The sequence below is a fragment of the Myxocyprinus asiaticus genome, chromosome 30, assembly GCF_019703515.2.
Source record: "Myxocyprinus asiaticus isolate MX2 ecotype Aquarium Trade chromosome 30, UBuf_Myxa_2, whole genome shotgun sequence".
NCBI classification, from domain to species: Eukaryota; Metazoa; Chordata; class Actinopteri; order Cypriniformes; family Catostomidae; genus Myxocyprinus; species Myxocyprinus asiaticus.
The window spans coordinates 20,033,782-20,059,298 of NC_059373.1; the positions used below are offsets into that span (position 1 = coordinate 20,033,782).

Consider the following 25,517-nt stretch of genomic DNA (forward strand, 5'->3'; position numbering starts at 1 on the left):
GTTCAAGCCCTTTTGCTTTCTGTTGTAAACATAATGCATGGTTTAATTTTTTAGAGACTAATTTGTAAATATATGTCAGTTATTGAGAATATTTACATAAACAGTTACCAAAAGCAGGAGTCCTGTTTTCATTCATTTATTAAAATCCATTTGTGGTTTGCATGAGTAACTAACACTTGTTGAGAATGATGAAACCTGTTCAATGTTTTTCATGCATAGACAAAATTATACATGTATAGCTATATTCAGAATTTACATGTTTCTATTTTACAGTTTATACATAAACTTTTCCAAAAGCAGGTAATCAACTAAGTCTCCATTAAGGCAAAAAGATGTATTGTTTTGAAGAGGACTACAATAACAATGTATTGGCTGCAAGTTAAATATCGGCCATCTAAAATCTGTTAGAAATCCTTTTAGAACTGATACCTTCTTGAAACATTTAATTTTAGAGAAGTTTCAAAAGCTCCTTTTAAGTGCACTTTGTTTTTCAAAATTAATTCATTCTGAAAATAATTAATGGTGAAGTCATTTCTTGGGTAGAGTGTCCATGTACTTGCATATGATTGACAGCATGACCTCGTCAGCTCCTGCACCAATGGACATCAATCTGGAGTCCCTGTTAAGACAAAAAAAAATGTATTCGATATATCAAATAGCAGTCAAATACAATTAGACACGAGGGTGGTCTTCAAAGGTCTATCAGGGTTCCCTGGATCATGGAAAACCTGAATCAGGGACTTTTAAAAGTGTGATTTCCAGGCCTTGTAAAGTCATGGACATTTCCATAGTGAATGTAACATTTTCTCTCAGCTCTAAAATATTAAATTGGCTAGAAATTGTTTTTCTTTAGTGCAAACTCTATAAAATGATTGTTAAAAATCCTTAAAATGGATTTAGAAATCCATATCCAGTAATCACAAATGACCAGAAGGGTCATAGAAATGTATTGTTCAAAAGGTGTGGGAACACTGAAAGACACATGCAAGTCCAATATGTCACATCACTAGGTGTCACTACAGCTCTGGGAGCCAGGATAAAGGTCCAAGGGTACTAGCATGCATGTTCACCTGAATTCAAATGTTAGCACACAAAAGAAACCGACCTATAGAACCTGCTGACTAGGACATCGCTGGTAAAGCCCATGCCACCCCAGTACTGCAGGCAGCTGTCGCCAAGCTCTCGAGCCAGTCGTCCGGCCTTCAGCTTAGCCATCGATGCCAACTTAGTTACATCATTTCCTTTAATGTACAGCGCTATTGAAAGTGCACAGAAATGTATCAAACATCATTTGAATTCCAAAGGCATTTAATTTTCAGTTTATTGTGACTTGTTTCTAGACTGCTTCAAATTTTAATTTCACATCTTGACAGAGGCGGTAAGTTAATAGGCATGATGGAATGATTGCAAGTCAGTGTTCACTCCATTTCTTTCCATTATTGAATTGGCAGTTGTTAGGCCCGCAGTCAGCCGCTCTGAGACTTTGAGTTGCCAGATCCAAACCCATGAAATTGCATTGCTCCCCATCACGGATAACTGGCATATGAAATCATTCTGAAATAATTTGCGAATGGGTTGAACTCACCGGTGGCGCGATGCAGAAGGGAGCGCAACAGCTCAATCTCTGTCTCGAGCTCGGCTAGCCTGAAGTGAACTGCCTGGTGGTACAGAACTGCCTGATTGAAGATCTTCCTCTGTCTGGTGTAATTAATGGTCTCTTGGACAACTTTCTCCATCATCGTTAGGACTTGAAAAAACAAGAGTGCAAGTATGGAAATATCAAGGCTTTCCACTCTATTGTACCAAAGGGAAAGATTCCAGTGTGTTTTCAACCAATTATATGATAAAGGAAATGGTTCTAGGATTGCAATCCTGACAACATCTATACAGGAAGCAGGCAGAAATGTGTTTGCTGATGATAGCAAAAACATGTCAGCAGAACCAGTGTTATTATTGTTAACAAAAACTAAAATGACAACTAGAATTTTCATAATTAAAGAATTTTATTCTTTTTTTCTCTCCCCCCCCCCCCCAAAAAGTTCTCCAAAACAAGCTAAAGTAAAATTGAATAATTTTCACTTTTAGTTTTTAATATACTGTATGTTAATAAATTGTAAACTTTTACAACCCACCTTCATTATTAAACTATAACTATAACTCTAGAGAAATTTAACAGTGTTAAATATACTACATAACATTAATTGATGCATCAATATTCCCAGTCCTAAATACATAAAAAAAAAATTTAAAAAAAAATGTAGCTCAGTGAGTACTGACGCTGACTACCACCCCTGGAGTCGCGAGTTCGAATCCGGGGCGTGCTGAGTGACTCCAGCCAGGTCTCCTAAGCAACCAAATTGGCCCGGTTGCTAGGGAGCATAGAGTCACATGGGGTAACCTCCTCGTGGTCATAATTATTGGTTCTCGCTCTCAATGGGGCGCGTGGTAAATTGTGCGTGGATCGCGGAGAGTAGCATGAGCCTCCACATGCTGTGAGTCTCCGCGGTGTCATGCACAAGGATTGACTGTCTCAGAAGCAGAGGCAACTGAGACTTGTCCTTCGCCACCCGGATTGAGATGAGTAACCGCGCCACCATGAGGACCTACTAAGTAGTGGGAATTGGCCATTCCAAATTGGGAGAAAAAGGGGATAACATTTTAAAAATAAATAAATAAACTGAAACTAGAAAAAACTGATAAAACTGACAAGAGTAAAAACTAACAAAAGCTAAACTAAAAGGACAAATAAAATAAAATTGAAAATAAAACAGAAATACAAATTAAATAAGACAAATTAAAAACTATAATACTCAAAGATAAATGGCAGATATTTTTTTAAAACACGCACGCACCCACTCAGCCTGAAGTTTGACTAAGATGTAAACACATTTACCCTGAGAGAAAAGTGACTTGGCTTCACAGTATGCACACTTGCAACACTAACGTCATGCCCTCGCCAATCCCTAAACTCAGAAATGTTTGACGTTCGATATGATGTGTGGGAGGCAGAAAGGATTACTTACTGTTGGCCACTCCCCAGAGTCGCTCCTCCTGGAATTGCAGCATCTGGTACGTGAAGCCCATTCCCTCCTGCCCTATGACATTCTTACAGGGCACCCGCACATCATCGAAAAACACCTCTGCTGTATCCGAGGAGCGCATCCCCATTTTATCTATCTTGCGTGCAATATGAACGCCTGCAAACACGTCGTTAATATCGGAATGTTTTCTTTGGCAGAACACAAGATGCCACAAAAACAATCTTTTTTTGAAATTCCACAAAGTTTAGAAGGCTTTTTAAAATTGCAGAGTCTTACCAGGTAGATTCATGGGTAAGCAGATTAGGGATTTGTTCTTGTGTGGAGGGCCATTGCTGGTGTTGGCCAGGAGGCACATCCAGTCAGCTTGTGTGCCATTTGTGGTCCACATCTTTCCCCCATTAATGACATACTCATCTCCTTTGTGCACAGCATTTGTCTTTATGCCTGTAGGAGACCAGGTAGTTATTTATTTAGTTTATTTATTTAGTAAGTTATAACAGTCTTTAGTTCATCCTTTATGCCTAAAATTGCAACTTTAAGCAATTCAGTACTGTCCAGGGTTCCCACCCTTTTTTGCCCAATGAGATTTCTTGACTTTTTAATGACCTTTCAAATTGATTAACTAGATAACGTTTTTATAGAAATCATTTAGCGGAAATCGCTGGGGTGGATTTCGTATGTCAGGTACCAATCTTTTGAATTAATATACTTAAATGAATATACTTATTAGTGCACAAATGTCTGACTGACACACTTCTTTAGGGCAAGTTTTACTCCACACAAGCACTTACAAAGGGCAATATCTAGCTGACTAAATATTTTAGAGCAGAGCAAAACTAAATTCAAATTCACTACAGAAATTCCCATGATTTTTCGAGGCCTGGAAAAAAAACAGTTTTAAAATTAACTTACAGTATATGTCTAGGTTTTCCATTAGAGTAGGAACCCCAACTCGTATTTCACCTCAAAACAAATTTATATCTTCTTTGGAACTCTTTAATAACCTGGTTTTAGCCAAGCCACTGGCAGAAATAGTACTCTTATAAATAATAGCTACAGTAACAATGCTCATTAGAGGGACTGCTAGCAGCTTTTAGTTCATTTACAAAAACATAACACATGTAAAATGCATCTGTAAGCCCAGCATGGTATTTTGATCTAGTGAAGTCCTTTAATCTCTCTGACTTAAAATGCTTAGAAATCTTCATTAAATTAATTACATTTATAATTAGACTCTTGTGATGTTTACATCTCATTTTAAAGACACCCTTGGCAATGTCTCTTTTCTTTTTTGTACGGTATCTCCTCCAGTAACTAGCTTACTTGCAACATCAGAGCCAGCTCCCGTTTCGCTCACCCCTAGGCAGGCCACTTTGTCGCCCATTATGGTGGGCAGCAGGAACTCGCTCTTGAGTTCTGCAGAGCCAAACCTACAATAGCGCAAAGGTCACAGTCACATCCTCACAGTTATCCAGCATTCATTTCTTCAGTGTCATAGCAACTGTCATTGAATCGGCGGAAATGAGACGGCATGGGTTATAGAAGAGATATACATTTTATTACCAGCAAAGACAATTTCAGACAAACTGTTCAACACAGCATAATCACAAAGGGCACTAATTGCAATACCTGATTTTCTCAATTCAGACTGCTAAAACAAATATGAGCCTTTGCAGGGAGTGAACAGTGCACGATTATCACTTCAGAACAACCTGCCGTCAGAATGTGTGAAAGGGAACAGTAGCCACCCTGGTGCCAAAATAATATACAGTCGATGATAGGAGAGCTCACCCAAAAATAAAAATTCTGTTGTTCCAAACCTGAATTACTATTTGTTTCTTATGTGAAACAGAAAAGATGTTTTAATAATGATCCCTCTCCATCTTCTCAAAACAATGCCAGTGGATAGTGACTCACTTTACAGTTAGTCATGAGACTTGTGCATCATATTCCAGGTCTTCTGAAGGCATCTAATAAGTTTTGGTGAGAACAATCCAGAATTGAAGTAGTTTATCAGTCAACATTCAAAGGATGTCAAGATTTTCACTGAAAAATGACTTACATTTTGTATTGTTTCTCATCAAAACACACCATATGCCTTCAGAAGACTTGGAATATGACACACACATTGCATTGACTACTTTTATGAGACTTTTGGGAGCTTTTTTAAGCTTAAAGGTAAGGTAATACCAACTGTCATTTTGTTAAAAAAGACGGACTGAAATATTAATTAAACCACCTTAGCATAAGAAAAGTCAAAGTGGTTTGGAATGACATTAGGGTAAGTAAATCATGACAGAATTTTCATTTTTAGGTGAACTATTGCTTTAAGAAACACATGGTACACGTTACAATGCCTTGCCCAGTAGCATCTGGCCCCATACTAATTCAGAACTTTTTATGTTTTAGAGTTCAGATTTGACTACTATCTTTCAGTAATTGCACCCATATTTTAGTTGGAAAGTGAGACATTGTGAGACAAATTGCATTTAACGACAAGGCCAGCAGATTGTTTTTCTAAAGGAGAAACCAGAGACACTGTTTGATGTCTACTTTAATTACAGGAAAACATTAAAGCATTTTCTTATATAAAATTATATATATATATATATATATATATATATATATATATATATATATTTGTGCTCAAACGTTTGCATACACTGGCAGAAATTGTGAAATTTTGGCATTGATTTTGAAAATATGCCAGAAGAATTGTTCGGGATACAAAGAAAAACCCACAGGTAACCTCAGGAGAAATACAGGCTGCTCTGGAAAAAGACAGTGTGGTTGTTTCAAGAAGCACAATACTTGTTGACCCCTCTCCAAACATAGCGCTTATGGTTGTGACCATAAAGCTCTATTTTGGTCTTGTCACTCAAAATTACAGTGTGCCAGAAGCTGTGAGGCATGTCAAGGTGTTGTCGGGCATATTGTAACTGGGCTTTTTTGTGGCATTGGCTTCTTTCTGGCAACTCGACCATGCAGCTCATTTTTGTTCAAGTATCCTCTTATTGTGCTCCTTGAAACAACCACACCGTCTTTTTCCAGAGCAGTCTGTATTTCTCCTGAGGTTACCTGTGGGTTTTTCTTTGTATCCTGAACAATTCTTCTGGCAGTTATGGCTGAAATCTTTCTTGGTCTACCTGACCTTGGCTTGGTATCAAGAGATCCCCGAATTTTCCACTTCTTAATAAGTGATTGAACAGTACTGACTGGCATTTTCAAGGCTTTGGATATCTTTTTATATCCCTTTCCATCTTTATAAAGTTCCATTACCTTGTTACGCAGGTCTTTTGACATTTATTTTCTGCTCCCCATGGCTCAATATCTAGCCTGCTCAGTGCATCCACGGGAGAGCTAACAAACTCATTGACTATTTATACACAGACACTAATTACAATTTAAAAAGCCACAGGTGTGGGAAATTAACCTTTAATTGCCATTTAAACCTGTGTGTGTCACCTTGTGTGTCTGTAATAAGGCCAAACATTCAAGGGTATGTAAACTTTTGATCAGGGCCATTTGGATGATTTCTGTTATCATTATGATTTAAAAAAGGAGCCAAACAACTATGTGATAATAAATGGCTTCATATGATCACTATCCTTAAATAAAAGACAGTTTTTTTGCATGGTCAGTCATATTTTCAAAACCAATATCAAAATTTCACAATTTCTGCCAGGGTATGCAAACTTTTGAGCACAACTTTACATACACCAGTGATCATCATTAGACAGATGGTATGGTTTAAGAAAGGGTCAATATATTAGGGAATAAGTTATCGTTCACTCCCCATTTTGATATGAAGTGGGAATATTGTTAATATTCATATTATACTAACTTACAATACCAAAGTAGTATACTTTATCTAGCAAGATTAACTATGGCTTGTGAATATGCACCCTCATAGTTGTCAATATAACTTGAATATTTCAACATGATACTTTATTAAAGCCCTTCTCCTTTTTACTGGATAAAGCAATGGCTCAGTGTCTCAATGTGTGATGGACATTGTTCAGTGTCATCTGCAGCAATAAATGACTGCATTTATCAGCACCAGATTAAAATGTTTTCAGTGCGGCACCAGACGTAAGTGCGCCTCTGCTGACAAAATGCAGAAGTGACCGTGTAAAGAGTCTATTACCTTGCGAGTGCAGGTGTTGCCATGTCACTCTGAACTCCGATGGCCATGGGAATTCCACCACAGTTGATGTTCCCCAGTTCTTCAGCAACTGCCACACTGTAGCTGAAGTCTAGCCCCAAACCTCCATACTCTGGTGCCAAGAAAAACATCCAGTTAATGTATAACAGATCATCTTCATGTCTCATCACTTCAGATTTTTGTTTATGACCATGTTTACTTTGTCTTTCGAAACTCTTTTTACATTCTTTCTTCCGTTGAACACAAAAAGATTTATGCATTTCAGAATGTCAAAGCTGCTCTTTTCGGGGGGCCTGGGTAGCTCAGCAAGTAAACACGCTGACTACCACACCTGGAGTCACAAGGTCGAATCCAGGGCGTGCTGAGTGACTCCAGCCAGGCTTCCTAAGCAACCAATAGGCCCCGTTGCTAGGGTGGGTAGAGTCATGTTGGGTTAACCTCCTCGTGGTCACTATAATGTGGTTCTCGTTCTCAGTGGGGCACGTGTCGAGTTGTGCGTGGATCCCGTGGAGAATAGCGTGAGCCTCCACACACGCTAGGTCTCCGCGGTAACGCGCTCAACAAGCCACATGATAAGATGCGCGGATTGACAGTCTCACATGTGGAGGCAACTGAGATTCGTTCTCTGCAACCCAGATTGAGGCGAGTCACTACGCCACCACGAGGACTTAGAGCGCATTGGGAATTGTGCTTTCCAAATTGGGGAGAAACCCCCCCCTCCCATTTAGCCATTATTCTAAAACACTATGTGTTACGCAAACTTTGTGTACGCTGTTTCATATGACGATAATTAATAAAAGCATCGATATTTCCCATATTCCTCTTCTGATCATGCATTTATTCATGTCATTTCATATTCCATGCCATTTAGATGACAAAATATTACAAAAGGACTGTGTTCTACTGAAGCAATAAGCACAATAAAGATATTGAAAAACATGTTTTGTAGTAACAGTCATGAACTCTACACTAATTTTCCGCAATACTACATTCTGTCATCAGGCCCTGTGATGGTATGGACTAGATTTGGTTTGTCACAATAAGGAAAGGAGAAGCCAGAGAACAGAGGAAACAGATATAGCTGCACAGGAATAGAAGGACAGCAGAGACAAAAGTATAACAACAGCTAGACAGATTACTCTGAATGAAACATCAAACCAGTGCTGTGGCTTCAAGGCATTTTCATGAGTCCAATACATTATTTAAACAGACCAATACAATTGGAGATTAACCTTATAGAACATGATCCTACAGACCACAAAATAGCTTATGAAACCATGAGTCAATGGGGAGAATGTGTGAGCGATCACAAATCCCAGATCACTTCAACTGATGTACTCTGAACCACACACTAAAATGGGATCTTAACTGGTGAGTCGCAGGTCTATTTTTATAAGGTCGTGGACAGCAGGGAAAATACAAAGCTAAATACAAATAATAAAATGCAACTCACCCTATAAATGTGAATAGTTACAATATAAAAGTATATAGGCTTAGCAACTTTAAAAGGGAGAAGAAAATGCTTCCCAAATCTTTTGTTATTGATGTTATTAACTCTGCAGTATGTTGGCATTAATTCATCTGTCACTTGGTTGAAGCAAGCCAGATTAGGCAGATGTCAACATGGACAGCGTGCATGACATCCTCGAAAACAATGCAAAAAACTATGCAAAAACTTTTTTTTTTACTACATTACAAAGTGAATACTTCGTAATAGTCAGATATATAATTTATACTGGCAGCCAAAAGTTTGGAATAATGTACAGATTTTGCTCTTATGGAAAGAAATTGGTACTTTTATTCACCAAAGTGGCATTCAACTGATCACAATGTATAGTCAGGACATTACTAACATGAAAAATTACCATTTAAATTTAAAAAAAAATGTTCAGAACTTCTTAAACTACTTCAAAGAGTTCTCATCAGAAAACCTTCCACGTGCAGCAATGAAAGCTTTGCAGATCCTTGGCATTCTAGCTGTCAGTTTGTCCAGATACTCAGGTGACATTTCACCCCACACTTCCTGTAGCACTTGACATAGATGTGGCTGTCTTGTCGGGCACTTCTCACGCACCTTACAGTCTAGCTGATCCCACAAAACTCAATGGGGTTAAGATCCATAACACTCTTTTCCAATTATCTGTTGTCCAATATCTGTGTTTCTTTGCCCACTCTAACCTTTTCTTTTTGTTTTTCTGTTTCAAAAGTGGCTTTTTCTTTGCAATTCTTCCCATAAGGCCTGCACCCCTGAGTCTTCTCTTTACTGTTGTACGTGAAACTGGTGTTGAGCAGATAGAATTCAATGAAGCTGTTTCTCAAACTAGAGACTCTGATGTACTTATCCTCTTTTTAGTTGTACATCTGGCCTTCCACATCTCTTTCTGTCCTTGTTAGAGCCCGTTGTCCTTTGTCTTTGAAGACTGTAGTGTACACCTTTGAATGAAATCTTCAGTTTTTTTTGGCAGTTTCAAGCATTGTATAGCCTTCATTCCTCAAAACAATGATTGACTGATGAGTTTCTAGAGAAAGCTGTTTCTTTTTTGCCATTTTTGACCTAATATTGACCTAAATACATGCCAGTCTATTGCATACTGTGGCAACTCAAAGCTTAATTTAATGAACCAAATAGCTTTCAGCTGTGTTTGATATAATGGCAAGTGATTTTCTAGTACCAAATTAGCAATTTAGCATGATTACTCAAGGATAAGGTGTTGGAGTGATGGATGCTGGAAATGGGGCCTGTCTAGATTTGATAAAAATGACTTTTTTCAAATAGTGATGGTGCTGTTTTTTACATCAGTAATGTCCTGAATATACTTTGTGATCATTTGAATGCCACTTTGGTGAATTGAAGTACCAATTTCCTTCCAAAACAGCAAAATCTGTACATTATTCCAAACTTTTGGCCGCCAGTGTATATATCATGAAATACTAGGATATCCAGTTGGGAAAAAATGGGAAAAGTATGTTTAATGTCATGTGCCAACAAGCACATCTGAGCTTTAGGGAGTTGATGGCAGCCAGTGGGAGGTAGGAAGCTTTCTTTTTGTGCCATGGCAAACATTGAAGATATTCTTCGGTGCAGAATGATTCGCCTTGTAGTGTAATCTCACAACGGTCCACATACTTCAGTGCTTGAGTAAATGTTAGAGGACTGGACGGTTTGGATAAGCATGGAGCGTTAGTGCCTTATCTGTGTTGAGGTTGGCAGGGGTTGTAAAAACAGGCAATCTGGAGAAATGCCAGCGTTCTATAAAATGGAGTTGTTTCAGCCAAGTTGTGTAAACTGTGTTTCCTACAGGCAGAAGTTGTTATGGGAACCACAAAACTCTTATGAATCAGAATAGAAAATATTTTCAATAATTAAAATAATAAAAATCCAAACCTAATTCATTGTTTCAACACCTTTTGACCAATGAATTTGATTGATTTATCCAGTCGTGTTCGTAAACAAAATAGATTAGGATTTGTTTTTTTTTAATAATTTTATAGATTACACTCACAAAAAGCAACTTCTAGTCCAATGAAATACATTGAAGCCCAGCATAGCTATAAAAAATATTATTCACTATAGAAATTTCTGTGACTTTTCTATGACATTTTAGATTTTCTTTTTCAATTTTAATGGGATAGTTAATCGAAAAATGAAAAATTGTTCATCATTAACTCATCTCATTTTGTTCCAAACCTGTATGACGTTCTTTGGAACACAAAAGCAGAAACATTAGTGACTAACAGGCTCAGTCACCAATCACTCTCATTGCATCTTTTTTCCATATAATGAAAGTGGATGGTGACTGAGACTGTAACATCTTGCCAAACAGCTCCTATCGCCTATGCGGCTTTCTCAGTCGCATGAGTATTCTAATCAAAGGTAGCCAAAGATACGACTTGTAAAACTAATAAAATCACACTGTGTTATTTCAAGTACATGATTGGATTAAACTATCCAATCACAATCCCCTATCAATAGACGTCCCGTTAGTGAACTGATTGATGAGTCTGTTTGAAAGAGCACTCCGATGAAATTACGGCTGGAAAAATGTCAAGGAAGCGTGCATGAACATTTAATGAGGATCTTCAAAAAGAGTCACTGCCAGAGCCTAGTAAAGTGAGGTGTGAGATTTGTGGAGCTCAATTTTCCATCGCCCATGGAGGCCGCACCAACATCGTGCAGCATGTTCATACAAAAAAAGCATGTGGATGCTGCTAAAAGTAAGTGTGCCACACCATATGTTAGCGATTTTTTGGTGAAGCAAAGTTCCAAATCTGAAAAGGTGCACGGATGTGAAGGACTTTTTGCTTATCATTCTGCTATGCACGGCCATAGCTTTGCACATTCATGACCTGAGAAAAGTCTTGCAGGCCAGGCTGGAGGAATCATTCATACCCTCTGACATTAAAAAGCAGTTGGATGCCCTGGTTGAAGCTGGTGACATGCGAGCAGATGATTTATTTTGTGCAGTGAGAAACTTTTATTCAGCATCGGTGGATTACCTCCAAAATTGGAGCCGCTCATTGGAGAACACAGAAAAACTTGAGTGGGCCCTAATGAGAGACATCCCAGAGTGGAAAGACATTCAGAGCAGCCTCGAACACTTCTACTCCAGAATCCCCGCTCTCAGTTTGATTGACGAAACAATGCTCTTTGATGAGTGGGCTTGTGCGAAAAACATTGTAACTCGTCGCATCACTGAGTGGAACATGAACAAGACGGCCGTGTCTGAGAGATGGACAGATGTTTTTTTCGTGAGCTGGAGAGCAAGACCATCAACTTAGGAGTTGTAGCCAAGGTTGTGGAGTTTGTTTTATGCCTGCCTGGGACATCTGCATCTGTGGAGCGTGTGTTCTCATTAATGAACACAGCATGGACACCGGATAAATCTCGACTCAGTGTAACAGTCATGAAGGCAATGCTTTTCGTACGTCTTAATTTTGGACTGGACTGCTCTGCATTTTACAATAAACTCTTGAAAGACAAGCGCACACTGAGAAAAATTGCTGCCAGTGAAAAGTTCAAGGTGACAACAGTTACAGATGCGGATGCACCCTCTACTTCGCATTGATCTGTGCCTAGGTAAGGATACGTCAATTTCATTTTTGCTGAGAGAGGGCTGTCCCTTTTCCACAAGCAGGAATCTGGTCACCCTATGTACATATATATATATATAAATATATATATTGGAGAACAATGTGCATGAATCGGTGTTGACCTGATGATGAAAATATAATGTTGTCTTTCAAAAAATTTTAACATTTCAGTAAAAAAAGGAGCATGTATAAATAACTACATTTTTGTCTGAAAGAAATATGTATTTTGCGTACACTGATGATGGCGAATTTGATCAAACACATAAAAATAACTACAAAAAGCTTTATAGAGTGAGCACAAGAGAGAAACAAATTAGTTAAAAAATAGTGCAGAAATATAATTCATTTAATATATGTAATATAGTAGTCAATTCATCTGAATGGATATGCTAATGTTTAGAGACTTGCATGAGTATAAGTACTGCATATATCATATGGGGTGAGACAATGCCCTGAGTACTAATCTTCTGTCTAGGACAGCCTCCACAAGCACTGCTTTAATCCAGCCTGCTAATACAAAAGTGTCAGTGTCAGCATTTCTTAATGCAAGTGCTCCTCTCCTCTGACCTACAGATTTATAAAGCAGTTTTGCCCAGTGGCCCACCTGAAAATGATAGGAAATTATAAGGCTGCAGTTCTGTCATCATTTCCTCATCCTCGTATGACTTTCTTTCTTCGGTGGAACATAGAAGCAGATGTCTGGCAGAAAATTAGCCTCAGTCCCCATTAGGGCTACAATGGTACATGTATCCACGCCAAACTGAATGGATACAGGGCCTTCGGTATGGTACACGCAGTCACACAAATGATTACATATCTTAGCATGTTTGAAACCAGTGTTAAAACAACATATAACGAACAACACAAACCGCGTAGAACTAAAATGAAAAACAATTGCGGAGCAACACAGGACCACACGGAACAAAAATTTTACACAAAAGAGCACCACACGGTACACTAGAAACTGCAGATCAGATAAATGCATGTGAAGTTTATACTAGCTAGCTCGCTATATTTCCCAACTGTGATGGATCTAAAAAAATATATAAATATGTCAGACTTAAATAAGCCAGAGATTGAAGACCCACCGTTGTCTCTAAAATCTGTTGTTTGGGAGCATTATGGTTTCACAGTAGACTACAGTAATACTGCGTAACTAGTACTGAACAGGACGAAGACTGTGTGTCGGCTCTGTTTCACCGAATTCGGATATTTCAGGAAGCACATGATGACTTATTTGTGGCGACATCATACACATGTGTCTCCTGAGCTTATAGGAACAAAGCATAAACAGCCTGTGCAAGTTAGTCTTGCCACGGCATTAAAGCAGCCTCTCGCTGCAAGCTCAGACAGACTTAAAGCGATAACGAACGGCATTTATTATAGGAGTATTTATTACTGCAGATATGCGACCACACTCAGTGGTTGAGAATACAGGATTTAAGAGTCTGCTTAACGTGCTTCAACCCTGTTATGAAGTTCCTACAAGAATGCATTTCAGCAATTCTGTAGTGCCCACAGTATATGATCAAGCACGCGCAGTAATTGTCCATGAATTGTCCTCTCCTCTGATAAAGTGGATATTCTGATTTTCCTGAAAAACAACTTGAAAATTGAGTTATAAGTACAAGTGGTGAGCTGAAAGGCAAAAGACACAGAAATCTGCACTGCTAATGTCTTAATTGTGTTACAATTATTATAATTGCACTCTTTTTCATGATGTTAGCCTGAGGGGAACTGGCCCCGACAGTGAGCCTCGTTTCTCCCAAGGTTATTTTTCTCCATTAACCAACAACTTATGGAGTTTTGTGTTCCTTGCCACAGTCGCCTTCAGCTTGCTCACTGGGGTTCTAAATACAATTATTATTTAATTACTTATTTTTCTACATAATTCACAATCGTATTTTATCAAACTACACAATGATGGCTTTAAGACATTATAGATATTACAGTTTCATTTTCTGTTAAGCATGATTTTCTGTAAAGCTGCTTTGAAACTATGCGTGTTGTGAAAGATGCTATACAAATAAAAATGACTTGACTTTTTGTACTTTTATTATTATGATTTTATACAATGTTCATATAAGAGGCTCTTAAGTTTTGTATTGTAATTTCATTGAATAGTGCAGTCATGTATAAATAAGCCTTCACAATAAATGTATTGCCCATCAGCCACTGTTTTCAAAATAAATAATTTAAAGAAAGATTCTTTATTTTCCCTGCTGTACCGTAACAGTACCAAACCGTGACCCCAAAACCGAGGTACATACCGAACCGTGAATTTTGTGTACCGTTGCAGCCCTAGTCCCCGTTCATTTTCATTATATGGAAAAAAGATACAATGAAAGTGAATGGTGACTGAGGCTGTCATTCTGCCTTACATCTTCTTTTGTGTTACATTGCATATGGGTTTGGGACAACGTGAGGGTGAGTAAATGATGACAGAATTTTCTGCTGAATTTTTGGGTGAACTAACCCTTAAACACATCATTTAAAGCTGCCCTACAGAAGATTTTTTGGTTAAAATAAACAAAAGTCCATTATTGTGTGAGCACATTGAACATCAGTGTTCAAAACCCTGTCATTGCCTTTTCCGATTCACTACGGTAAGCCTATAATAATATTTGTTTACTTTCGGCTGTCGGGTCAGATTTGTGTGAAATCACAGGCTTACGGCATTGGTCCGTGTGTTTACATCATGTCCATAAGTTCACAAATGTTCAGAAAAGAAGGGCCGGCTACTGTCGTGCGTGTGTGGTGGCTGGGGAAGCTACAGCTGTTCAGTCAGTCAGTAAGTCGCAGTTCAGGACAGCAGCGGCAGGACAGTATTCTCTGGATGGCTGTTTAACTGTTGACTGTTTGGTGAAGTTGTTTACTTGCTATAATGATTGGACATGTATTCTGGTACAGTTGTTGGAGTTTACATTGGTTGTCATGCTTTAAAGAATCCAACATCACTCAGGGGATGTTGTGTTCACAGATCACGGAGTGTTTAATAGGCTACATTTTCCATTGAATACTGTAAAATGTTTACTAATATTCATGCCTTCTAAATATTTTATACCGCCCGATCTCATGAGAAGTATGTAACTGTGCCGGTATTTATTCAAAATGAAATTTACAGTTTATTACTTGTATTGCTGCAGTTGCTGAAAGCTTGTTAAATGAGATGTTTGAATACGTTTGTAAATGTAGTTCGTTATGTAATGCGTTAAAATGTATTGTCTTTCAAAACATGTAGTATCGTAAAAGTGTATTGATGTCATAAGATAGTATTGCGTTGGAAACAGAGTGAAAAGTAAGTGTTTATGAACTGATAATCTGCCCTTTTACTTGTGATTTGTGTGAAAGTGAATAAAACTCATTGTTGTTGATTTGCCTCTACCAGAAATCTGCAGTGATATGGAGGAGGTGACACGTAAAATTAATTTAGCAAAAAACAGTATTGTGGTTCTATGAGAACAGGTTGATCTTATAAAATTGTTTCTTCCTAAAGGGGCGGTCACATTACACTTCATGCTCCATTCACTCACAAATAAATGCATCCGAATGCGAAGACATTTTGTACAACGCTGCGAACCAAAGTTCAACCTTGATGAGGACACGTGACCAATAGAAGATTGAAACTTCACACACACTGACCTCTTGGCTCAATACAAAGACTACATATTTCAAAGCTGCATGCTTTATTGTTGCAGGAAAGTGAATAAACAATATATTAAAATAATTATTTGTTAATAGTGATGTATTATTTACTTACACCAAAAGCCCTCCGCGTGACATATCCTTGTCCGTTGCACTGTCCGAAAAAAAATTTGCGTGTTCAAAGTCAAGTGTGACCACCTGTTAAGTGTATATGTGTGCCACTGTTTTCTTATTTCTTTTATCACAGTCACAGAAATGCACAAGGTTGTTTAATCACTTTTTACTGCCCTTTTAGCAGATAGTGTGTTTAAACAGAGCGGACATGATTAAACACACTATCTGCTAAAAGGGCAATGGAAAGTGTTGAAACAACTTGTGCATTTCTGCGACTGGGGTAAACGAAATAAGAATAGTGGCACACACTTAGGGAGGCTCGAAACTGAAGCAATGTAATCTCAAGTTGTTCATAATATCAATTTCATAGCACAGTAACGTACATATTAATTTGTTTAGCGTGCAACCACCTCTCTATTATAACTTTACTTCCAAAGACACAATTAAGGAAACCGTTTATTATTGTAATAGTTATATTGCTTATTTCTGTATATTATTTGCATGTTTAATAAAGTGTATTTCATCTGCATCCTTATTGAATCCTCTTTTTGTGTTCTTAGTTTACAGTTGTGTGCAGAGCATAGGTCTACTATTGTAGAATTTCAGCTTACTTGCATCGTCCACTGAGGCTGTAGAATGCATTTTTTTTTTAACCACACAAGTTCAATCTTCCATTGTACTTGTATCAGCCATATCATGAGTTTCACCTTTTCTATTGATATGTGTTGTGGATGAAACACTTGAAAAATCACATTAAAATGTAAATGAAGAGTGTTGTTTATCTTCCTCAAAAAGCAAGTAATATCTAGGTTTTACATGTTTAAACAAATAACAAATCAATGTGAAAGTACAATGTTATGATTAGGCTCTGCAGGTGAATATTTCCAAGTGATCACAGGCAAAAGTCCAGGTAACCTCAAACCATGAGATTCATCCATGCAGAAGAGCAATGCTGAAACACAACGGACTTAAAAATGTTCCTCTGCAAGTTGCTTGCAATTTTAGGTTTCAACCACAGATGCCGCTAGAGAGCCCAAAGTTGCATAGTGCTGATTGTTAAATCTTAGATTTGAATTGGTCAATTTCATAAACATACCTAGATAATCTGTAGTGCATCAATGAAATTGATAGAAGAGAGCTCACATAAACAGGACCAACCAGGAGTCTAAAGCACTGCTTTATGACATGTACACATACTTTATGAAGGTAGTATGAGTGCCGGCCCATGGTTTTGTGACTTGAGAAGTGTTTGCAACATTTCACTTGATGCCAATTCATGTTTGATGTTGTGGAGCATCAGTTGCTAAAATTTTGTAAAAACACTGCAAGCTGCTGATAAGAACAAACGGTTGATGTCAGAAGTTTGCATACACCTTAACCAAATACATTTAAACTCAGTTTTTCACAATTCCTGACATTTAATCCTAGAAAACAATCCCTGTATTTATTTTTAGAATGTGAAATGTCAGAATAATAGTAGAGAGAATTGTTTATTTCAGCTTTTATTTCTTTCACCACATTCCCAGTGGGTCAGAAGTTTACATACACGTTGTTAGTATTTGGTAGCATTTCCTTTAAATTGTTTAACTTGGGTCAAATGTTTTGGGTAGCGTTCCAAAAGCTTCTCACAATAAGTTGCCGTAATTTTGGCCCATTCCTCCACACAGAACTGGTGTAACTGAGACAGGTTTGTAGGCCTCCTTGCTCACACATGCTTTTTCAGTTCTGCCCACAAATTTTCTATCAGATTGAGGTCAGGGCTTTGTGATGGTCACTCAAATACCTTGACTTTATTGTCCTTAAGCCATTTTGCCATAACACTGGAGGTATGCTTGGGGTCACTGTCCATTTGGAAGACCCATTTACAACAGAGCTTTAACTTGCTGGCTGATGTCTTGTGGATATATTGAAGCAACATCTCATAATTTTCCTTCCTCATGATACCATCTTTTATGTGAAGTGCAACATTCCCTCCTGCAGCAAAGCACCCCCACAACATGATGCTGCCACCCCCATGCTTCACGGTTGGCATGGTGTTCTTCGGCTTGCAAGCCTCACCCTTCCTTGCTAAGCAGCCTTTCAGGTTAAGCTGATATAGGACTCATTTTACTGTGGATACAGATACTTGTCTACCTATTTCCTCCAGCATCTTCACAAGGTCCTTTGCTGTTGTTCTGGGATTGATTTGCACTTTTTGCACCAAACTACGTTCATCTCTAGGAGGCAGAATACATCTCCTTCCTGTGCAGTATGATGGCTGTGTGGTCCCATGGTGTTTATACTTGCGTACTATTGTTTGTACAGATGAGTGTGGTACTTTCAGGCATTTGGAAATTGCTCCCAAGGATGAACCAGCCTTGTGGAGGTCCACACATTTGTTTTTTGTTTTTTTGAGGTCTTGGCTGATTTCTCATTATTTTCCCATGATGTCAAGCAAAGAGGCACTAAGTTTGAAAGTAGGCCTTAAAATAAATCCACAGGTACACCTCCAATTCAGTACACCTCCTATCAGAACCTAATTAGCTAATTGTCTAAAGGCTTGATATCATTTTCTGGAATTTTCCAAGCTGCTTAAAGGCACAGTTAACTTAGTGTATGTAAACTTCTGACCCACTGGAATTGTGATAGTCAAATAAAAGTGAAACAGTCTGTCTGTAAACAATTGTTGGAAAAATTACTTGTGTCATGCACAAAGTAGATGTCCTAAATGACTTTAGTTTTCTAATATTAAATCTGTGGAATGGTTAAAAAAAAAAAAAAGTTTCAATTACTTCAACCTAAGTGTATGTAAACTTATGAATTCAACTATCACTTTCCACACTGTGTTCAGGCTTGCCATCTTTGCACCTCTATGTTTGAGAACCAAAAAAAATGGTTGGCTAATGGACAAACCAGGTCTGGGTGGTTTTAACCAATTTTACAACACATTTTAAAACTTTGGTCCTCAATAAACCCATGTCTTAATTCTTATCAGTTTCTAGTCCTCTTTTCTGCTTATTACATTTTTGTCGGAATGACTATCTATATATGTGATTTAGAAATTAATTAATATCTGATTGGTAATATTCCAAGCTGGTTATTGCTTTTATTTTCTCATAAATTCATCTGTACTCATAAAAGACTTAAGATTCTTGAAGGGCACCATGCAATCCCTTCTTTTTCTCTTCTTTTGTGAAGATGGTAACTCAAAACTTTAATTCTGCCATTATTAAATTCCTCCTCATACAAAACGTCCTAGTTCATATCTGCAACTTTCATTGTCTGGTAAAAGGACAGACATTATTCACAAATGTTTTTTCTTTTTTTCAGGCTGCAGTTTCAAGGTAAGTTTGAAGTAGCAAAGGTCTGCTTACCCATGGGCTTGTTGACTCCCAGAAATCCTGCATTACCCAGGATCTTGAAGATCTTATGAGCAGGAAATTGCCCTTCTTCTTCCCATTTGTCTACGTAAGGGTTGATCTCTTGATCAATGATCTGTAACACATTTAAACATAGAACAGGATACATTCAATGAGTAATGTAACCAAATCTGAATGTGACCTGGCTAAGTAGCCAATATTTATGGGTTTGCAAGGAAACCGTCTATAACAATAACATTTACAAATTATATATATACACTATATTGCCAAAAGTATTCGCTCACCCATCCAAATAATTGAATTCAGGTGTTCCAATCACTTCCATGGCCACAGGTGTATAAAATGAAGCACCTAGGCATGCAGACTGCTTCTACAAACATTTGTGAAAGAATGGGCCGCTCTCAGAAGCTCAGTGAATTCCAGCGTGGTACTGTGATAGGATGCCACCTGTGCAACAAGTCCAGTCGTGAAATTTCCTCGCTACTAAATATTCCACAGTCAACTGTCAGTGGTATTATAACAAAGTGGAAGTGATTGGGAATGACAGCAACTCAGCCACGAAGTGGTAGGCCACGTAAAACGACAGAGCGGGGTCAGCGGATGCTGAGGCGCATAGTGCTCAGAGGTCGCCAACTTTCTGCAGAGTCAATCGCTACAGACCTCCAAAATTCATGTGGCCTTCAGATTAGCTCAAGAACAGTGCATAGAGAGCTTCATGGAATGGGTTTCCATGGCCGAGCAGCTGCATCCAAGCCATACATCACCAAGTGCAATGCAAACCGTCGGTTGCAGTGGTGTAAAGCACGCCGCCACTAGATTCTAGAGCAGTGGAGACGCGTTCTCTGGAGTGACGAATCACGCTTCTCCATCTGGCAATCTGATGGACGAGTCTGGGTTTGGCGGTTGCCAGGAGAACGGTACTTGTATGACTGCATTGTGCCAACTGTGAAGTTTGGTGGAGGAGGGATTATGGTGTGGGGTTGTTTTTCAGGAGCTGGGCTTGGCCCCTTAGTTCCAGTGAAAGGAACTCTGAATGCTTCAGCATACCAAGAGATTTTGGACAATTCCATGCTCCCAACTTTGTGGGAACAGTTTGGGGATGGCCCGTTCCTGTTCCAACATGACTGCACACCAGTGCACAAAGCAAGGTCCATAAAGACATGGATGAGTGAGTTTGGTGTGGAAGAACTTGACTGGCCTGCACAGAGTCCTGACCTCAACCCGATAGAGCACCTTTGGGATGAATTAGAGCGAAGACTGCGAGCCAGGCCTTCTCGTCCAACATTAGTGTCTGACCTCACAAATGCGCTTCTGGAAGAATGGTCAAAAATTCCCATAAACACACTCCTAAACCTTGTGGAAAGCCTTCCCAGAAGAGTTGAAGCTGTTATAGCTGCAAAGGGTGGGCCGACGTCATATTAAACCCTATGGATTAAGAATGGGATGTCACTTAAGTTCATATGCGTCTAAAGGCAGATGAGCGAATACTTTTGGCAATATAGTGTATCTATATAAACTTCCTTCAAGCTACTACAATAGCCAGTGAAAAAGCGTCACTTCAAGGGGAAAACTAAGATCAACGAGTCACAGTCTGGATATCTTGTTCAATTATGTTTTTGCTCTATAACAAGAACCATGAAATCATCAATTCAGAGCACCCAATGCAAGTTAATTTAATTCAATGTGCTCTTTTTTAGGTTTCTTTAAATCATGCTGAGCAATTATGTTGAAAATATTCTGCTTTAAATTGGCTTTGTTTGTAGAAGGACTTGTATTGCGATATTATTCTATTACTTTTTGCACACATTTCATTCAAGTTAAAGGAATATTTCACTAAAAATCTTTGAAAATTGTGTTGTTCTTTACTCACCCTCATGTCTTTAGAAACTAATTTAGCAGAATGTGGAGGCTACTCCTTTCCACACACCAAAAGGGAATGCAAACTGTGTCTGTCAAGCTTTAAAAAAATCAAAAAGGTACCAAAAGTCCAGTACCATAAAAGTAGCATAAAGTAGTCAACAGGTTTTTGTGAGGATCATATTATAATTTTAGTTGTTAATCCATGAAATTCTTGTCCTCTATACATTGGAAAAGAGCAGCCAACCCAGGACATTCTGCTAAATAACTTATTTTATGCTCCACAGAAAAAGAAACATACAGGTTATGAACATCATGCACTTGCAAAAATATTTTAGCCTATTTTTAAGATTTAGGCATATAAATTTCATAACAAAATTCCATTAAATTGAATTGTGTAATTTTTAACTAAATTAAATTAATACAACTTAAAATATTTTTAATTTTATTTTACTTTGTAAAAGATTACTCCAAATTTTTCTATGTAACTGAAATGTGTGAATTTTAAATTAATGTATTTATTAATTTTGTATTACTTCTTTTTTGGTGGGGGAGTGTGAGCATGAGTATTTTGGTGATGGTGGTCAACTAACTGCAATTAAAAGTCATTTTACCTTATAAAACTCAATTTCTGTACTGCTTTGGAGTCTGATCACAAAAACATAATAATGCTGTACTGGGGGCTATTCATTACTACTTACACAAACTAAGCAGAGGAATGCCTAGTTCTTTTCCAAATATGCATTGTGAGAACAGCACAATTAAAATAGATTCAAGCATGAAAGGCAGTTAATTTTAATTCTCTAATTCAATTAAGGTTATTGGCAATAAAACTTTCAGAAGCAGAGGAAATGACTTCTCATAAACAGTATATGGCATGCTTACTACATTTAATGTGTACAGAGTCAAATAATACTGTTTCAAAATTAGCTTTAAAAGTAAAAAACAAAAAACAAAAAAAAACTGCTGTACCAAACTGCACCAGATGTGTACCAAACTTTCCCCAAAAGCATGCAGACAGGCTTCTTCAATAGCCCCTCCAAAAACCAGAGAGTTCAAAACAAACAACACCATAAAAAACTAGGCATGAACTAGCTTGAGCCTCTTCAGCTGAAGAAATTGGCACAACTGGTGTAAAACACTTGGAACACATATGGATTTACTCAAAACCCTAAAAGACAGTGACTGCATACTAAGGCCAAAAGGAAGGGTGGTCTCACCCTGTCTGAACTCACAAGGTTGCCAAAAGGTGATTATTAACGCATTCCATCATACTCTTGATGTGCAGAACTGAGAATTGTTTGATGGGATCCAAAACAATGACTTACTGCATGATTTGTCAACACATAATGCACAAAAGACATGGCCATTGAACTAACCAGAATAACAGATTAAGTGATGTTTCCGGAACTGGTAGCTCTAATTTGAGAGGAAAACTCCTAATAAATTTCTTATTCAGTAAAGCAGTTTTCTGGGGGGCCTGGGTAGCTCAGTGGTAAAAGACACTGGCTACCACCCCTTGGAGTTCACTAGTTCGCTAGTTTGAATCCCAGGGCATGCTGAGTGACTCCAGCCAGGTCTCCTAAGCAAACAAATTGGTTAGGGAGGGTCAAGTCACATGGGGTAACCTCCTCATGGTGAGTTGAGCATGGATGCCGCGGTGGATGGCATAAAGCCTCCACACGCGATATGTCTCCGTGGCAACATGCTCAACAAGCCACGAGATGCATGGGTTGATGGTCTCGAGGCAGCTGGGATTCGTCCTCCACCATCCAGATTGAGGTGAATCCCTATGCGACCACAAGGACTTAAAAGCACATTGGGAATTGGGCATTCCAAATTAGGAGGAAAAAAAAAAAAGTAAAGCAGTTTGCTTTTATTTAAAGGAATAGTTTACCCAAAATGAAAATTCTCTCATCATTTACTAGAGGCGCAAATCTTCACTGGCCTGGTGATTCGATTACAATTCAAAGGGTAATAATTAGATTACAAAACAATTCTTGATGCATCACGATGCAACTTGTCCTCTAATGTTTTTTTTATTTTTATCAATCCACTCAGTATTAAATAATTGATTTAGAATGAATCAATCCCTAGCCTATAACTATTACTACAACACAATGGGTTGCTGGTCCAGGATGGCAACATGAGATATCTGCTTCTATGAGAATGCAGATGTCAACTTCTTTCCACACCACAGGTGACAGTAAAGTGACATAAATAGCGGGGTTGCTGCTTAAGAAATCAATTTAGCATCTCAAATGCGCCCTGTTCTGCCGAGAGACTAGCCATGAGCAACAGCCAAAGAAATAGATAACGCAACAGGAGAGAAAGGCATTGAGAAGCAGGAGACAAAAAATAATTAGAAAATAAAAACATCACCCACGTGTCCCAAACCACTGTCTCATCATTATTTTCAGCTGTTTTTTCTCTTTTCTGTGCAAATCAGTGCAAAAATGGGCACAAGCATATTTTTCATGATGATTGTTGACTTATCAAAAATAAACTTTCAAGTTGGTATGTGCTTAAGTTTGTGAATGATTAGTAGCATCAGCCTGGGAAGATGGTTGTGTGGTTGATACATCCAGCTTGCGATCAGTTCAGTGCACTTGGCTTTAGTATATGCACGTTTGACCATTTGTTTCTACCATCTCACTCTGTTTCTGGTGCACACATAAGCACCACGGTGCTGCCGCGGTTTAAATTGAACTCAGAATCGATTTTATAGATTTATTATTTTTGAGAATCGATTCAGAATAATTGGAGAATCTATATGCATCTGAGAATCCATTTTTTTCTCCCACCGCTATCATTTACTCACCCTCATGCCGTCCCAGATGTGTATGACTTTCTTTCTTCAGCAGAACCCAAATGAAGATTTTTAGAAGAATATCTCAGCTCTGTAGGTCCATACAAAGCAAGTGAATGGTGACCAAAACTCCGAAGCTCCAAAAAGCACAAAAAGGCCACATAAAAGTAACCCAAATTACTCCAGTTGTTTTATCCATGTCTTCTTAGGAAATCCAATCGATTTTGAATGAGAACAGACAAACATGTAACTTCTTTTTCACTACAAATCTTGACATCAGTAGTCTCCTTGATGATCATGATTTCAAGCTTGATTTCATTTTCTAGCACCATCTAGCGCACTGCAATTGTGCCAAGACTGCAATGGCAAGATTTATAGTGAAAAAGTAGTTACATTTTGGTCTGTTCTTGTCCAAAGGGATTAGATCACTTCAGAACACATGGATTAAACCACTGGAGTTTTATGGATTACTTTTTATGCTGCCTTTATGTGCTTTTTGGGGCTTCAAAATTTTGGTCACCATTCACTTGCATTGTATGTACCTACAGAGCTTAGGTATTCTTCTAAAAATCTTTGTATTTCGCAGAAGAAAGTCACACACATCTGGGATGGCATGAGGGTGAGAAAATTATGAGAGAATTTTCATTTTTGGGTGAACTATCCCTTTAAATATTTTAAAATTGTGAGCAATAAAAATTTAATGATTAACTTATGATGTGTGTTTTGATATGCTGTTTTTCTAAAATAAATTTGAAATGGAAAGATTTCATGATACATAAATCCATGATATGATTCTACAACAAAAAAGTAAAACAAGCCTTTCTGACAGGCTAGACTCCAGTGACTATAGTCAAAAATGAGTGTCACGTGACAGTCTGATCTTCCTGGAATCATCAAAACAAACGGATAATAAAACAAATTGCATGTAATACGTACAAATAGGTGCATCAAATCCTTTAATTTTCTTCAATATTGACGTCCGAAGCTTAAAATGTGAATAATCAATCCAAATAAATTGCGACTGGCGATGCAAGCTGTAAGTGACCTCTTACCTACATTTGTTTGCTGAAATAGATTCGACCTGCGCATTCAAGTACGTTTGATATGCACACAGCAATAAACGAAATAAACACTAGTCTCGATACATAATTAGAACTGTATTAAGTATACAACACAATAGCACTCTGTTATATCTACCTTTCTCAAAGATGCCTTTAATGCAAAGTGTTCCTGTGTGTACAGAACATGATCGATTGTTTCGGCAGGGACTGTTGCTTTCGGACTGGAAGACGCCTTTTCCGACAAGTGCCGTTTGTTGCAGACAACAGTTGTTCTGAGTAAATTACGATTCACAGCCAAACTGAATCTCAAGATTCTCCCGTGCAGTGCCATGTTTTACAGACAACATAGAAAAGTATGAACATACGCATGCGCGT

General features: G+C 38.1%; 1 protein-coding gene across 1 annotated transcript; it reads right to left on the reverse strand.

Moving 5' to 3' along the window:
* Positions 1–120: 120 nt before the first annotated feature.
* Positions 121–25,507, reverse strand: LOC127421333 (probable acyl-CoA dehydrogenase 6). The gene is made up of 9 exons (XM_051664345.1): positions 25,279–25,507; positions 19,410–19,530; positions 7,189–7,318; positions 4,365–4,471; positions 3,318–3,485; positions 3,024–3,197; positions 1,586–1,747; positions 1,106–1,256; positions 121–619 (listed from the first exon to the last, which is right to left on the reverse strand). Exons 1-9 carry the CDS (start codon positions 25,471–25,473, stop codon positions 529–531), a joined length of 1,299 nt encoding a protein of 432 aa, XP_051520305.1. The 5' UTR covers positions 25,474–25,507; the 3' UTR covers positions 121–528.
* Between the last annotated feature and the right edge of the window lie 10 nt (positions 25,508–25,517).

Coding starts and splice junctions, on each gene's coding strand:
- LOC127421333 (XM_051664345.1), bottom strand. CDS start 25,473: ATGGCACTGCACGGGAGAATCTTGAGATTCAGTTTGGCTGTGAATCGT. Junction 19,531..25,278: donor TAAAGGCATCTTTGAGAAAG/GTAGATATAACA, acceptor AATGTGTTACAG/ATCATTGATCAAGAGATCAA. Junction 1,748..3,023: donor ACTCTGGGGAGTGGCCAACA/GTAAGTAATCCT, acceptor TGTTTTTTCAAG/TCCTAACGATGATGGAGAAA.